Source organism: Magallana gigas, chromosome 10 (genome assembly GCF_963853765.1).
Source record: "Magallana gigas chromosome 10, xbMagGiga1.1, whole genome shotgun sequence".
Lineage (NCBI taxonomy): Eukaryota > Metazoa > Mollusca > Bivalvia > Ostreida > Ostreidae > Magallana > Magallana gigas.
Window position 1 is genome coordinate 2,309,981 of NC_088862.1, and position 17,637 is coordinate 2,327,617.

The following is a 17,637-nucleotide window of genomic DNA, read 5'->3' on the forward strand; positions in this document are numbered from 1 at the left end:
CTGACGCGATATAATTCCCGAATTTGTGTTTGAATTTGGGGCGTTTTCGCCCGGGAGAAGAGCTGAGTTTTTGTATGAGATGAAAAACAAAGTGTAAGATGTCTGACTATTTAGGTTTGGTAACAGTGCGATGTCATTTGAAATATTGACGCGTGTTTTTGTCTGGAGGGGGGTGAAAAGACCCGAGCTTGATTTTCGTCGTAAATAAATCGAAAATAGAATTTTGAGGTGTGGATCTCGGATTCGTGTAACAACTATTAGGGGAAGTCCTAAAACAATGAATGATGCAGTTTACCCATGTATTTCAGTGTTGAGAATGTTTTTTCGTGTCGTTTACTATTATGTTTGACTGTTTTATTTCAGCAGGATTGATAGAATCTTTATAAATGTAGAAATAACGAAATCAGTAACACGTAAATTTATTCGGTAAAAATTTGATGCAGTAATTTCCACAGTTCTAACATTCATAAGTAGTTCACACGTTATCGTATATTCAGACTAAACGGAAAAAAAGAAATATACATGCAACAGAAATATTACGTGGCTGCACAGGGGCCAAGCCCATTTCAACATTAATTTCAATGAAACAATTAACCCCTTCACGGTAACTGCGGTACTGCTCTTTTGCAGGGCAAAATGACATAGTTTGGTGAAATATGACGTAACGTCGATTGTTTCATTTACGTCATTTAATTATCTACCTACTGAAATTTCGGCAAAGTATATCATTTTGCCCTGCAAGATAGCAGTACCGCAGTTATCGTGAAGGGGTCTATAAATAAAGAAAGAGGTCGAACTCTGACCCAGATAGAAAACTACAGCTCGCTTCAAAATCCTAAAAAATCAATTAATCTTTAAAACACTCGCAACGTGCATGTATTTTTCATAAAAGTAATGTCTGAGATACACTCCTGCCGAATTTTAAGTTGATGGGTCTTATAATAGCGGAGATATGCGCATTATTCTCTCGAAGTCGCCAGTTTATTTTTACTCGGACATTTACCGGTCCAGAGCTCACGATGGGATTTTGCCTATGACAACAGCAGTATTGCAACAAGTCGAGAAACATTTGCAATAATCTTTTAAAATCTTACATCAAACGCAATTTATGGATTTACTTTTTACTTTTAAAGTTTTCAGAAATAAGATATATAAAATGCCATAACATTTACATGCTAAACACTACATATGTATGATGAGAGAGAGAGAGAGAGAGAGAGAGAGAGAGAGAGAGAGAGAGAGAGAGAGAGAGAGAGAGAGAGAGAGAGAGATTAATCAGAAATCGATTTGATCAGAGACATAAATAACATTTACGTCTCTGATTTGATAAAGAAATTTATAATTGTTTTATCTGCTTTTTCATATCTATTATATTTCTTTTTGACTCAAGTTTTTCTTTGCCGCAATAACTGCATAATAAAAAATTCTGGTAAGTCAGCAAATAAAAAAACCTACATCATTAGAAATATAGTATGATTATTTATTCCCCATTTTCCCGAATCCAAACGATACCCAAGTGTTATGTCTAAATGACCAATGTTAAGCATTCAGTTGATAATAAAAATCGTTTTTTTTTAATCCCAGACAGTCAATAGATTTGTTATTAAATCATTGAACAGTGAATTTCAAAAATAACATCCGTAGACAATATCCCGTAACTAGAAAAAAATACGTATTTACTTTTTTGACGTCAAATGTACATTAGCCTCTAGCCTCATTACTCCATGTTACCTGTAGTAGATCTTTGAGAGAGAGAGAGGGAGAGAGAGAGAGAGAGAGAGAGAGAGAGAGAGAGAGAGAGAGAGAGAGAGAGAGAGAGAGAGAGAGAGAGAGAGAGAGAGAGAGAGATTTTAGTGTTCAGGAATTCAATATAAACGCAACATTTGTCAATAAACGCATGTATACATGCATACAGGTACATATCTAAATGTTTGAATAAATACAAAACAACCTTTCTTTTTAAGCCATGTGAAATACTAAAAACGTTGGTGCATTGCTAAATGTTGTGTGTATACAATCATTTAAATGGCGGCATTTCTTTGATGCCGGCAAAGCGATCCAGTGAACTCTAATGCGGTCGAACTGCAGGGGTGCTTCGGCGGCATGTCTTTGATGCCGGCAATGCGACAATCGTCCGAATTTAGCGAGCAGTTGACAGAAAAGAGCTCTATATTTGTACTGAAAAAAAGCCGCTATTATTTTTATTAATGACAACAAGAAAACGGAAAACATTCAAATCCATCATTATAAAGATAAAATCGTTAAACAAAACACAGTTAAGCAAGAACAAATAATCGGCACTCGGGGACTGAACCAAGGTCGCCTGGACACAAGTCCACCACTCTAACGACTGAGCTACGCGGACTCTCGCTTCAGAACTTTGGAGCCCAAAATCTCGAGAATGCATGCATCGATTTTAAAACAGATTTCATATTCAGAGGTTTTTAGAGTGTCTCTATCGAATAGTAACATAAAAAAATTCAAGTTCAAAAAATTGAAAAATTAAGGTTTTTCATTTCCTTCCGCTGACGACCGAAAGTGACGGCGGACGTTCGGATATGCGTAGTACACTGCGGCCGTTCACTCTCTACGATCTCTGAAAATTTGAAAGTTCTATCTTAAATACTTTTAGAGAAAACTCGTGAACAAGCAAAAACATGAAATCTTTAATATCTCGGGACCGGAAGTGACGACCAAAAAAATCCCACGTAATTTTCTTACAAATGTTGTCATAAACAAGATCTGAAAGTTTAATCAAAATCGACTGAAGCGTTTTCGAGAAAACGTGGGAGAAAAAAAAAAGAATAATAACTAGACACGATCTCGTTGCGAGCAACGAGGAGGTCTTCCGTCTGATTTTTAGAAGAGGAAATGACCTTTCCTTTTATCTTCATCAACGAAACATATCAGGAAATGCAGATGTGATATTAAAGAGCGATGGATGAAGAATTATACACCCCGTTGGATCCCTAATTTGAAGGACCAGCCCCATTTTATTTCATTTTAAATAAGAGGTCTTTTGACCTAATAACACGTCTAATAACCTGTAATAAAAAGAAACCGAAGAAAAAAAAGAGGGTCACCCTTTGTAAACGGAAGACCCTAATAACAATAAGAATAGAAGGGTCTTCCGCTGAAGACGGAAGACCCTAATTATAAAAGACTGTTTTTGTCTAAATCTTAATTGAAGAGTGTTTTTCAACTTGAATTTTAGTCCAACAACCCTTTAATGTTGAATATTTTAGTTAGAAAATTAAATAAAAAGGAGAGAAAGAAATAGAGAGAAAGAAGAAATCTTGGCTCCGGCGAGATTAGAACACACAGCCTTTGCAGATGTCTCAAAACATGGCTGACGCAAAATAATTCCCGAATTTGTCTTTGAATTTGGGGCGTTTCCGCCCGGGAGAAGAGCTGAGTTTTTGTATGAGATGAAAAACAACGTGTGAGATGTCTGACTATTCAGGTTTGGTAACAGTGCGAGGTCATTTGAAATATTGATGCGTGTTTGTGTCTGGAGGGGGGTGAAAAGACCTGAGCTTGATTTTCGTCGTAAATAAATCGAAAATAGAATTTTGAGGTGTGGATCTCGGATTCGGTCATTACATGTAGTACAATAATCTAGACTTGAACTAGGTTGAAAATAAAGGTTCAAGATGACAGATCCAGTAAAATCAGGCCAGAAAAACTAAATTATTTTGTGAATAGGAGGAGGGGGGGTCGGTGCGTGTCCTGTGTAATATTAATTTCCCAGTATAGGCAATAAGCGCCGTTTAATCTCAGGAATTTCGTCTTGATTGTTCAATTCGCTGCATATTTGGCAGAAAATGAGAATGGTGTCAGAGGTTCATTTTCACGAATTTTCATTAGGATTGAATGAAGGGCTTGGGAGTTATGATATTTTTGCAGTACATGTCAATCACGACAATTGAAACTCAAATGCCCAAAACCTCATAACTCTGTTAATAATGAACGAATTGGTCTGGTAATTAGTACAGTAATCTAGAATGGTACTTAGTTGAATTTAAAGGCCCAAGATCAATGATCAAGGAAAATCGGGCCAGAAAAACTTAATGATTTTATGAATGGGGGGGGGGGGGGGGGTCGGTCGGTGACTTCTATATTAAACGTATAATATTAAATTCTTAATATCACAAATAACACAATTTCTAAACAAAATACATATGTTAGAACAATGTATAAGCGTTGTTTGAAAGATGTAACTATTGATTTTTTAACATATGTTTATCTTAGGCTCAAACACTCATAAACTGCTGGTCAGTTTTCCAACCTTGTCGCAGTCACCCGTTCGTTTGTATAGTTACGTGTATAAACTTTAGAGGTTTTTCTTAATCCCAGACAGGCAACAGATTTGTATCAGTATATAGACATGCACAAAAAAAGGAAAAAGTACACCATCTTTATTAAAAATGACTTTTTAGCATTGACTTCCAATCAGTATGAAGACAATCATTAAACAATGAATTTCAAATTGTTTGAATCCATAGACATTATCCCGTAACTTGAAATAAATACATGTATAATTTTTGGACGCCAATGTACATTTAGCCTCTATCCAATTTAATGCATGTTACCTGTACTAGTTCTTATTTAAATGCTAAAACATTTGTACTTTGAGAGAGAGAGAGAGAGAGAGAGAGAGAGAGAGAGAGAGAGAGAGAGAGATTTTTTTATAGTGTTTAGGGAATCAGTATATTAGCAACGTATGTCAATAAAAACATTTATATACATGCATGCGTGTATCTATATATGTGAATAAATACTAATCAGTCCTCCTTTTAAGGTAATGTTGAATACTTATTTAAACGTTGGTGCATTGCTAAATATTGTGTGTGTCATTGAGATGGCGGCATTTCTTTGATGCCGGCAAAGCTACCCAGCGTACTGCAGGGGTACTTTGGCGGCACGTCTTTGATGTCTGCGATGCGACGAGCGTTTGAATTTAGCGAACTGATGACAGAAACAAGCTATCTATTTGTAATTAAAAAAAGCCGCTATTATTTCTATATATAATAAATATAAAACGGAAAACATTAAAATCCATCATTTTAAAGATAAAATCGTTAAACAAAACAAAATTAAGAAAAAACCATCATTCGGCATGTTTTTGATACTGGCAATGCGACGAGCGTCTAAATTTAGAGAGCTGCTGACAGAAAAGAGCTCCATATTTGTACTGAAAAAAGCCGCTATTATTTTTAATTATGACAAAAATAAAACGAAAAAACATTCAAATCCATCATTTTAAAGACGAAATCATTAATCAAAACACAAATAAGAGAGAAAAAAACATTCGGCACTCAGGGACTGAACCCGGGTCGTCTGGGCACAAGTCCAACACTCTAACGACTGAGCTACGCGGACCTTCGCTTCAGAAGTTTGGGGCCCAAAATCTCAAGAATGCGTGGATCGATTTTAAAACAAATTTCATATTTAGAAGTTTTGAGGGCGTCTCTATCGAATGAAATAATAAAAAAAATGCAAATCCAAAAAATTTAAAAATTAAGGTTTTTCATTTCCTTCCGGTGACGACCGGAAGTGACGGCGGACGTTCGGATTATGCGTAGTACACTGCGGCTGGACACTTTCTATCATCCCTGAAAATTTAAAAATCTTAAATACTTTTGGAGAAAACTCGTGAACAAGCAAAAACATAAAATTTGTAATATCTCGGGACCGGAAGTGACGACCAAAAAAATCCCATGTACTTTTCTTACAAATTTTGTCATAAACAAGATCTGAAAGTTTTATCAAAATCGGCTGAAGCGTTTTTGAGAAAACGTGGGAGAAAAAAAAAAGAATAATAATAATAGAGGAAAAGAAACAAAGCAATAACAATAAGGTCTTCCGTTGGAAACGGAAGACCTTAATAATAGAGGAAAAGAAACAAAGCAAAAACAATAAGGTCTTCCGTTTCCAACGGAAGACCTTAATAATAGAGGAAAAGAAACAAAGCAATAACAATAAGGTCTTCCGTTGGAAACGGAAGACCTTAATAATAGAGGAAAAGAAACAAAGCAAAAACAATAAGGTCTTCCGTTTCCAACGGAAGACCTTAATTATGACTCTGATATTGATATCTGAAATGATTGTTTATAAAATAGCAATGTACAGAATACATTATTGCTGTTTGCTTGGTTTGTTCGATCTAACGAACGAGTAATTAGACGGGTCTCTTTCATTAAGTTTTTAACTAAAGGACAACAAAGTACAGTACTGAAACTAAAGATAAAATGATCTGATAGTGGCTGAACAGTGGACAACAAATATTTACGTCCTTGATTTTAAAACAAAAACTGCTTCGGGCGAGCTTAGTGTGTAAAGTCAATTCTTTTTTGTTTTGTTTTACAGAGAACATGGCATGGAGAGAGAGAGAGAGAGACAGACAGACAGACAGACAAGTACAATCCAAGCACACCTTTAGGGATGTGAAGAATGAGATACTGCTACTGGCGAGCCTAGCGTGTAAACTCAATTCTTATTTGTTTTACAGAGAACCTAGCTTTGAATAAGTCAGCATGGCAGCAATTTCCTTACCCTAATAGACCGTGGGGAGCGGAAAAAGCCGTGGACGGACTGAAATCAGCTCTAGGTGCATTTGGAGGACAGTGTGTGATATCGGGTAATTATAAGTCAACAGCAGAATGGCGGGTAGATCTAGGAGAAGTACTCAGTATACATTACATCTTTATACAGCACAGAACGGAAAATGTCGCCTGGGGTAAGAGATAAAATTAATTATATGATATAATTTTTAAAACTGTTTAAAGGGTTTTTTTAAAGAGTATATAAATAGAATATAAGGTGGTATGGGACACCTGGTGATATCAATGTGGATAAAAGTACATTTTAATCAAAATACGTTCACAAATCACTAATTAGAACTTCTTAATTAGGGCCCCGCAAGGATTTGCGGGTGCCCTATAGTAATCACTCTGTCCGTCCGTCCTTCTGTCTGTCCGTCTGTCACTCTTCCGTCCACAAATTTTCTGGGTTTTTTTTCTAATAACTTTTTTCATGGTTGCCCAATCAAGTTCAAATTTGGTATGGTAGTTCAGTAGGCAGAACTACATATTTTGATGCTAAGTTTGGTTCTCTATGTCTTCTTGTTTGGAGCTGGGGTGGTGGGGTAGATTCCTTAACTATGCATAATAATGAATGGGCAAAGAGAGATAACTGCTAGGAATGTTACCATTGTATACTTGGAAGGCTGTGCAATATTTGTCCTTTGGGATTAATTAACCTTCCACAGGAAGAAAATCCTAAGCTTTATCTTTATCTGAGACTTTGGGATTAATTACTGCACTGCCTGTATCTGCAAATGAACTTTGTTTTGAAGTTAAGGTCAATTTTGAATGATGTGTAGTATTGTGTACATTCTTTGAAATATGGATCTAAAATATATAATATTCATACTTTATTTTGGTTAAAATACCGTACACAATGATTTATGATAATTTTATTGAATTCTAAAATCAGGATATATATTAAGATATCCTTTTTCACTATTTTATTTTTTAATTATTAATTTTATTTTTTTCTGCTTTTATGCTGTTAATTTTAACAGGTAATCAGATAATAACCCCATTCTGTCATTTCTGAAAAAAAAAATCTTATTGTAAATTTAGAAGAAAAGGATGAGAAAGCAGAACAATTAATCCCCTGGGATTTATTATCTTGCCTGCTGCAGAAAATTTAGAGGCTTATCTCTATCTGTCATATGAAGATTAATGAACACCTTTGTCTGCAACTGATGTTTGTTTTGAAGTTGAGGTCAACCCTGGGTAATACAATGTATTTGCATTCACTGAAGGCTTGCATTTTATAAAACACCTGTTTACATCTTTTTTAAATACACATTTAATTTAGTTTTTTTATAAGAAATGAGGTTATCCCTGTTTTGTGCAGATACAAGGTTACTATTTGGAGTTTTTGGACATTCATGAATTATCTTGAAATTTTAAAAATACAGTTGTTACAAGTATAATTTTCATTTTTTTTTTACCACCTTATATATAGTGGCATTTATTTTTCATCATTGTTAATATAAAGAGGATGGAATTCAAAGTTTTTTTTCACTTCTCTAAGTTCTCTTAATTGTCATAGCGGGGCCCTTCCTGACTGGTCAGTTTTCTAGTTTTACAAAGTTTGCCACTAATATGTGTGAATTTTTTATTTTTATTTTTTGTTTGGGGGGGGGGGGGGGGGTAAAAATTCTAAAATCCCCTGTAGGGTTCGAACTCATGACGTACGAATTTGTAACTGACGCTCTAAACACATTATGCTACCCTGCTAGGAAACAATATTAGTGAAAGGAAAATAACATATAAAATAAAACTGAATGTTATATAGGAAGCACGTCACAATACCGAGGTGTGCTATACCAAATTAAACGTATTTTTATTGAATAGAATTATTAAGGATAGGAAAACAAGCTATGTTAATCTACTACTTGGTGAATTAGAATTATTTAGGATTGATAAACAGCGTAGGCTTTGTTAATCCACTTCTTGACGTATTGAACTCCAATTTGATGTACACCAAATAAACCCGAATGATCGTCAATAATATCAAAACGAAGTAACTATAAACCGTTTAAAATTCACATTATTTCATATTGCATGTACGGCTGACTTAATTTATTAGAACCTAAGCAACCAAATTGTTGACCACCAGTAGAGTTTTCATATTTAAACACATAAATGTTACTTTTAAAAAAAAAAATGTTGGGAAAAAAATTGGACAATTTATTAGACTTTGTACGAGGGTTGATCCAAAAGTAATGTCACAAATGCGATAAAATCGTGAAAAATCCGCGTAAATTTACAAAAACTTGTGCTCTGAGATATCTACCCAATTAAATTCAGATCTGAAAATGTTAATGCATTATGATAAATATTTCTGAACATAATATATTTTGTAGAGCGCGAAGCAAGGATAGTCGCCGCACGCTAGCGACGTTATTTATAGATCTTTGGCCTCCTTGTAGAATTTCGTAATTTAGTGCTTTATAAAATTGGCCACGATGCTTTATTTTACATTGTTTTCCATTTTTTTCATAAAGTAACTAATTTCTCTTTTTGTAATCGATAGAGGTAGTAAATTGGATATTATTTAATGTGCGATCAGTTTGTCGAGGTCTCTTTAAGAAGTCATGAACGTAGCTTCATGATATAGCTCATGACATAAAAACCTACTAGTTTTAACTTTCCTTCAGAGCGTATGTCTTCTGTCTATGTAATTTATTTATTTACATGACATAATGTTTTTATTAGATATTGGAACCACGTTAAGGGTACCCTGTTCACTCGCTTTCAATTTTGGGTTAATATGTCATTTCAAGTACATGTACATTTTGCCTCGTATCACTATTCGCATGTTGTCATTTTATTCCTTGATCTAGAGACAAAGGCATTGCGTAGATATCCGAAATGGACGGTAACGTTTCCTAATATTTCAAAACAGTTAGAAAAAGTCTATGATATAACTGTTTCAAAATATTGTGTTGCTTGAATCTTTCTCAAATTTTGGAAGCATGTAATTTATGCATAAATAAAAACCTTAAAAAAGACGTAAACGAATGACGCGGATCAACAAAGTTTTCCCCGGATTAAGATCAAATCAGTTTAATACGTAAGAAAATTCATCTAAAATTGAATTATCATTCAATTCAAGAATTAGAATATTAGAGATTTTGTAACATTACGATGTCTCGATAATATTAAATCAAAATATTGAAATGTGTCTAGGATTCGCGTGTCATATTAATAATTTCACAAGTTTGTAATAACGAATCTACATTGAGCTTCGAAATAAAACCAAAGATTAATATAAGCCAAAAATATAATTTATTAAACCGAATTGCATACATATGTCAACGGGGCCAATTAATTTGCAGTTGAATTTTGGCAAAAACAATTAGTATAATTAGCCTTAATAGTGAAAAATATACAATATTCGTGAAGGGACAATAAAATGCTGTCACAGGTCTAGATGACAAATTTCAATTTTATATCTTTAATTTCGATTTGTCAGATATTTTTTTATAAAAATTTTACAGATGAAAATAATTACTACACTGCTAGATTCCTGGGATTCTCTGTTTACGTGTCAAACTCAACCAGAAAAGAGGACGGAGTGTTGTGTTTTAGGGACTCCAACTACACTAGAGCCACAATCCCCAACCCTACAAACATAACGTGTGTCACACACGGGAGATACGTCATCTATTACAACAACAGGACCAGCCCTCCGTATCCTGCTGGGTATGATTCGTATGCTTTCAACGATATATGTGAACTTGAAGTTTACGGTAAGAAAATAATTTAAATACAATTTAACGAGGCCGGGTCTAATTTGTTCTGCCCTAGATTTTTGGATGAAACTTTTTACATGAATTTCTACTGATATAATTATTATTTTAAGATTAAAAAATAAGACATTTACCACACCGTTTGTTTAGGGGGTCATCTCAAAGTTTGTTAATCTTTAACATAGGACCCTATTGGATTTTGCTTGAAATGTATCAATTTTGCATATTTTTTACATTTTTTCAAAACTTCTGCCCTTGGGATTTCTTTTTCTGTTCTACATATTAAAGGTATTGCTAAAAGGCATCAAATTGTCAAATAAAAAAAACCTTTTACCTCCTGGTTTGTTCCAGGGGTCTTATCAAAGTTGATTTTTGTATGCCCAATTTCCCAGATTCGTCAGATAATGACTATTTTTTATTTGACAAAGGCGGAAAAGGGGATCTATATAGTATTATTAAAACATTCAGACATATTTAAGTAATAAAAAAATATATAACATCACATATTAAGGGTCATTAGTATAAAATACATGGTTACTGTCTTGAAATATATGAATTAAGCTATATTTAGGCGGGTTAAGAAAACGTGACAGAGGGCTAGGCTTGCTGAACCCTCTTCACGTCCAAATATAGCTTATACTTCGAGACATTTATGTTTATTCCACAATATAACATTATTTTTACGCATCAAACGAGATATTTTCAACAATTATCGCTGAATATCTGCAGTTGAAACTATCACGCCATGGCGTCAACCAAGCAAAAAGATGACGTCACAATACAAATGAAACGCTGCGCGAAAGCGTGCGTACTCGTTCTGTACTCGGCCTCGTTAAGATAAACAACTTTTAGGACACATATGTCACAGTGAACAAACGCATATTTTATATAATTATACAAATAAAGATATTATAAATGCTGCTTAGCTTAGCTCTCGTTAATATTCAAACCGACCAAAGCTGAAATGCTTTTACTTAGTTTTATTGTATTATAATACAGTATTTTCAAATGATTAATCTAGATATTCAATTAATATTTGAAGTAGTATCTTAAAATTAAAACCAACAGCCAATAGCAACAACTTATTTGTCAATGTTCATTGTTTGGAACTGAAACTCAGTAGTGATATTGTTGTTAACAAAAGCCAGGGTCAGAATGATGTGCAATCAATATCGGCTAATTCGGTATTATTCTCTTTTGACCAGGGTGTCCTACCCCCGGATATTACGGCGAAGACTGTTCCTTACCGTGTCCACAGAAATGTCAGGAGGGCCGCTGTAACATCGTGGATGGAACGTGTCTGGGCTGTATCCCTGGATACACCGGACCGGCGTGTGATAAAGGTTTAGAATACTAAAGAAATACAATTGCTTTTTCCATAGAGGGAAGACCTTTTGCTGTTTCTTGCTCCTACATACAGCATACTTATTTACCGATGATATTTTAACTATATATACAACAGAGCAATGTCTTCTGAAATTCTACCTTGAAAATCATTATTGCTTACAAATAGAACATCGTTTGTTGATGTAAATGCAATGTTTACAAGATTGCCGAGGGAGTACGATTTTTCTGTACGAAAATAAACCAAATATGTTCTGTGTCTTAATTCTACAACATTTATAATAATGTAACAAAATGATGATAAAATTAAGTAAACTTATATTATTTCAATAAGATATGGAGATACATATATTATTTTGTTTCATCTTGTAGAATGTGCTGATAACAGATTCGGTTTTGAGTGTAATTCTACGTGTGGAAAATGTTTGAACGGTGAGCAGTGCAACCACGTGAACGGAAGTTGCCCAAACGGATGTGACGAAGGAGTGTTTGGTGATAAATGTGATAAAGGTAAGAATTATGCATAATGCAAGTAAATATAACGTTTCTTTTGGAAACCAACACTCACGAACCAAAAAGATAGGGAATGATATTTGAAATATTGATTGTTTCAATATAATCGCTATTTTTTATGTTTAGACGATCGCATCTTTTTGAAGATAAACGTCCAGATTTGTTCATCGCCTTTATTATTCTCTTATTCAAGGAATTTAAGATATATTTTTAATCAAAATCTTCCGGTGAAATCATGGTTTTATAGTATCGAGTACTGTATAAAGGGAAATATTCGTCGCGTTAAATTTTCGCCCCTTTCGCCCTCGTTTTCAGTGGGCGAATTGAAGACTCAGAGAATTCCAATGTCTCAAATTATCTCTCCTTAAATCTTAACTTTGTTTTGGGCAAATTCAAGACGGGGCGAAACCGTTTACAAGTGGAAAAGGGCGAAAATAACATGGGGCGTAAAAAATCATGCATACAGTATACGATCCTTTTGTACTTAGTACACTTCTGTCTTTTCATTTTGCAGAGTGTCCTGTCGGATTGTTTGGGTACAATTGTCGTGAGAATTGTAGTATGAACTGTGGAGTTCCGGGGAAATGTGACAGGGTCACGGGAGAGTGTAGGGGAGGGTGTCAGCCAGGATGGAGAGACCTCCAATGTAAAATCAGTAAGGTTTTTTTCTGTTCTGATTTGCGAATTTGTGCATGAGATCAGTAATTTAGATAAGTCTCAAAATAGTTCTCATAAATGAAGACATTAGACCAAGAGTTTACTAAATACATTGCTTGGCTTTTTTAAACAACCATGTGATGGAGGGTATATCGACCAGGATTGACCTCAAATGGGATACAAGTAACCACTTTTTCTTGCATATTGGAAACGATCGGGATGACGTTCCAAATCGTGTTTTCACAACCGTAAAACAAGCATATGATTCAATAAAAAGACAATGAGTTCAAATATTGGATAGATTTATTTTCTTTTTTCAGATGTGTATTAAACTTGTATCATTGAAATTGTATCATGATTAACTTATTGTGTAGAATTATGTATGGTATTTTCATTCAAAGCTTGGTGAGGTGCAATATTATAAATGAATGATTAAAAAAAGCAACATGCACATTAGACAGTATCTTTCTTTTTTAAAAACACAAAAAGGGGGAAACGACATTTAATGTATTGTACACTTCGCAACAATCATTTGATTATAATCTCTACAGAGTGTAAGGCGGGTGAATTTGGTCAAAACTGTACCGAGTCCTGTGGGAACTGTGTACAGAATGAAGCCTGCCACCATGTCAACGGCTCCTGTCTTAATGGATGTGATGCAGGATATGAAGGAACTAACTGTACACAAGGTAAATCAATTCAAACGGGTAATTTTATTCCAAAGAAAATGGCACTTTTTGGGTCACATGAGTCACTCGGTCACTGTAAGTTATGCTACAGTTTTGGTTTTTTTTTGGATGCAAAAAGTTTATTGAATCGAACAATCCTGGAATATTGTAAATGGTTTCATAAGCCCTGTTATTATAATGCACATGGATATACATTGCAAAGGCCACACTGCAGTTAATCAGGTGACCGATAAGTCCTAAAGGCCTCTTCTGTACATATATAATTTATAAAGGCGACTATGTATACACAGTCACTAAGTTTCTTTTGTTTATGTATTTCTGTTTTGCAAATTTGTGCATGACATCAGTAATTTAGATAAGTCTCAAAATAGTTCTTATAAACGAAGATAAAAGGCAAGAAAATTTCCAGTGAAATCATAGTTTAATATTATCGAGTACTATATGCAGGGAAATATTCGCCCAGTTTTATTTTGGCCCCTTTTCGCCCTCGTTGTTTCTGGGCGAATTGAATTTCAATGCCTCAAATTATCTCTCTTTAATCACAACATTGTTTGGGCAAATTCAAGACGGGGCGAAACCGTTTACAAGTGGAAAAGGGCGAAAATAACATGGGGCGTAAAAAATCATGTATACAGTATACGATCCTGTTGTACTTAGTACACTTCTGTCTTTTCATTTTGCAGAGTGTCCTGTCGGATTGTTTGGGTACAATTGTCGTGAGAATTGTAGTATGAACTGTGGAGTTCCGGGGAAATGTGACAGGGTCACGGGAGAGTGTAGGGGAGGGTGTCAGTCAGGATGGAGAGACCTCCAATGTAAAATCAGTAAGGTTTTTTTCTGTTCTGATTTGCGAATTTGTGCATGAGATCAGTAATTTAGATAAGTCTCAAAATAGTTCTCATAAATGAAGACATTACACCAAGAGTTTACTAAATACATTGCTTGGCTTTTTTAAACAACCATGTGATGGAGGGTATATCGACAAGGATTGACCTCAAATGGGATACAAGTAACCACTTTTTCTTGCATATTGGAAACGATCGGGATGACGTTCCAAATCGTGTTTTCACAACCGTAAAACAAGCATATGATTCAATAAAAAGACAATGAGTTCAAATATTGGATAGATTTATTTTCTTTTTTCAGATGTGTATTAAACTTGTATCATTGAAATTGTATCATGATTAACTTATTGTGTAGAATTATGTATGGTATTTTCATTCAAAGCTTGGTGAGGTGCAATATTATAAATGAATGATTAAAAAAAGCAACATGCACATTAGACAGTATCTTTCTTTTTTAAAAACACAAAAAGGGGGAAACGACATTTAATGTATTGTACACTTCGCAACAATCATTTGATTATAATCTCTACAGAGTGTAAGGCGGGTGAATTTGGTCAAAACTGTACCGAGTCCTGTGGGAACTGTGTACAGAATGAAGCCTGCCACCATGTCAACGGCTCCTGTCTTAATGGATGTGATGCAGGATATGAAGGAACTAACTGTACACAAGGTAAATCAATTCAAACGGGTAATTTTATTCCAAAGAAAATGGCACTTTTTGGGTCACATGAGTCACTCGGTCACTGTAAGTTATGCTACAGTTTTGGGTTTTTTTTGGATGCAAAAAGTTTATTGAATCGAACAATCCTGGAATATTGTAAATGGTTTCATAAGCCCTGTTATTATAATGCACATGGATATACATTGCAAAGGCCACACTGCAGTTAATCAGGTGACCGATAAGTCCTAAAGGCCTCTTCTGTACATATATAATTTATAAAGGCGACTATGTATACACAGTCACTAAGTTTCTTTTGTTTATGTATTTCTGTTTTGCAAATTTGTGCATGACATCAGTAATTTAGATAAGTCTCAAAATAGTTCTTATAAACGAAGATAAAAGGCAAGAAAATTTCCAGTGAAATCATAGTTTAATATTATCGAGTACTATATGCAGGGAAATATTCGCCCAGTTTTATTTTGGCCCCTTTTAGCCCTCGTTGTTTCTGGGCGAATTGAATTTCAATGCCTCAAATTATCTCTCTTTAATCACAACATTGTTTGGGCAAATTCAAGACGGGGCGAAACCGTTTACAAGTGGAAAAGGGCGAAAATAACATGGGGCGTAAAAAATCATGTATACAGTATACGATCCTGTTGTACTTAGTACACTTCTGTCTTTTCATTTTGCAGAGTGTCCTGTCGGATTGTTTGGGTACAATTGTCGTGAGAATTGTAGCATGAACTGTGGAGTTCCGGGGAAATGTGACAGGGTCACGGGAGAGTGTAGGGGAGGGTGTCAGCCAGGATGGAGAGACCTCCAATGTAAAATCAGTAAGGTTTTTTTCTGTTCTGATTTGCGAATTTGTGCATGAGATCAGTAATTTAGATAAGTCTCAAAATAGTTCTCATAAATGAAGACATTACACCAAGAGTTTACTAAATACATTGCTTGGCTTTTTTAAACAACCATGTGATGGAGGGTATATCGACAAGGATTGACCTCAAATGGGATACAAGTAACCACTTTTTCTTGCATATTGGAAACGATCGGGATGACGTTCCAAATCGTGTTTTCACAACCGTAAAACAAGCATATGATTCAATAAAAAGACAATGAGTTCAAATATTGGATAGATTTATTTTCTTTTTTCAGATGTGTATTAAACTTGTATCATTGAAATTGTATCATGATTAACTTATTGTGTAGAATTATGTATGGTATTTTCATTCAAAGCTTGGTGAGGTGCAATATTATAAATGAATGATTAAAAAAAGCAACATGCACATTAGACAGTATCTTTCTTTTTTAAAAACACAAAAAGGGGGAAACGACATTTAATGTATTGTACACTTCGCAACAATCATTTGATTATAATCTCTACAGAGTGTAAGGCGGGTGAATTTGGTCAAAACTGTACCGAGTCCTGTGGGAACTGTGTACAGAATGAAGCCTGCCACCATGTCAACGGCTCCTGTCTTAATGGATGTGATGCAGGATATGAAGGAACTAACTGTACACAAGGTAAATCAATTCAAACGGGTAATTTTATTCCAAAGAAAATGGCACTTTTTGGGTCACATGAGTCACTCGGTCACTGTAAGTTATGCTACAGTTTTGGGTTTTTTTTGGATGCAAAAAGTTTATTGAATCGAACAATCCTGGAATATTGTAAATGGTTTCATAAGCCCTGTTATTATAATGCACATGGATATACATTGCAAAGGCCACACTGCAGTTAATCAGGTGACCGATAAGTCCTAAAGGCCTCTTCTGTACATATATAATTTATAAAGGCGACTATGTATACACAGTCACTAAGTTTCTTTTGTTTATGTATTATTTCTGTTTTGCAAATTTGTGCATGACATCAGTAATTTAGATAAGTCTCAAAATAGTTCTTATAAACGAAGATAAAAGGCAAGTAAATTTCCAGTGAAATCATAGTTTGATATTATCGAGTACTATATGCAGGGAAATATTCGCCCAGTTTTATTTTGGCCCCTTTTCGCCCTCGTTGTTTCTGGGCGAATTGAATTTCAATGTCTCAAATTATCTCTCTTTAATCACAACATTGTTTGGGCAAATTCAAGACGGGGCGAAACCGTTTACAAGTGGAAAAGGGCGAAAATAACATGGGGCGTAAAAAATCATGTATACAGTATACGATCCTGTTGTACTTAGTACACTTCTGTCTTTTCATTTTGCAGAGTGTCCTGTCGGATTGTTTGGGTACAATTGTCGTGAGAATTGTAGTATGAACTGTGGAGTTCCGGGGAAATGTGACAGGGTCACGGGAGAGTGTAGGGGAGGGTGTCAGTCAGGATGGAGAGACCTCCAATGTAAAATCAGTAAGGTTTTTTTCTGTTCTGTTTTGCGAATTTGTGCATGAGATCAGTAATTTAGATAAGTCTCAAAATAGTTCTCATAAATGAAGACATTACACCAAGAGTTTACTTAATACATTGCTTGGCTTTTTTAAACAACCATGTGAGGGAGGGTATATCGACCAAGATTGACCTCAAATGGGATACAAGTAACCAATTTTTCTTGCATTTTGGAAACGATCGGGATGACGTTCCAAATCGTGTTTTCACA

At 34.9% G+C, this 17,637-nt stretch overlaps 1 protein-coding gene across 1 annotated transcript in view; it reads left to right on the forward strand.

Moving 5' to 3' along the window:
* The window catches only part of LOC136269648 (multiple epidermal growth factor-like domains protein 10), a 63,666-nt gene that overhangs the window by 45,943 nt on the left and 86 nt on the right, over positions 1-17,637 (forward strand). Inside the window, exons 3-13 of the mRNA XM_066073481.1 lie at positions 6,512-6,739; positions 10,079-10,330; positions 11,536-11,673; positions 12,047-12,184; positions 12,702-12,842; positions 13,396-13,533; positions 14,217-14,357; positions 14,911-15,048; positions 15,732-15,872; positions 16,426-16,563; positions 17,250-17,381. Coding sequence (XP_065929553.1) covers positions 6,512-6,739; positions 10,079-10,330; positions 11,536-11,673; positions 12,047-12,184; positions 12,702-12,842; positions 13,396-13,533; positions 14,217-14,357; positions 14,911-15,048; positions 15,732-15,872; positions 16,426-16,563; positions 17,250-17,381 — 1,725 coding nt within the window. The remainder of the gene's footprint in view (positions 1-6,511; positions 6,740-10,078; positions 10,331-11,535; positions 11,674-12,046; positions 12,185-12,701; positions 12,843-13,395; positions 13,534-14,216; positions 14,358-14,910; positions 15,049-15,731; positions 15,873-16,425; positions 16,564-17,249; positions 17,382-17,637) is intronic.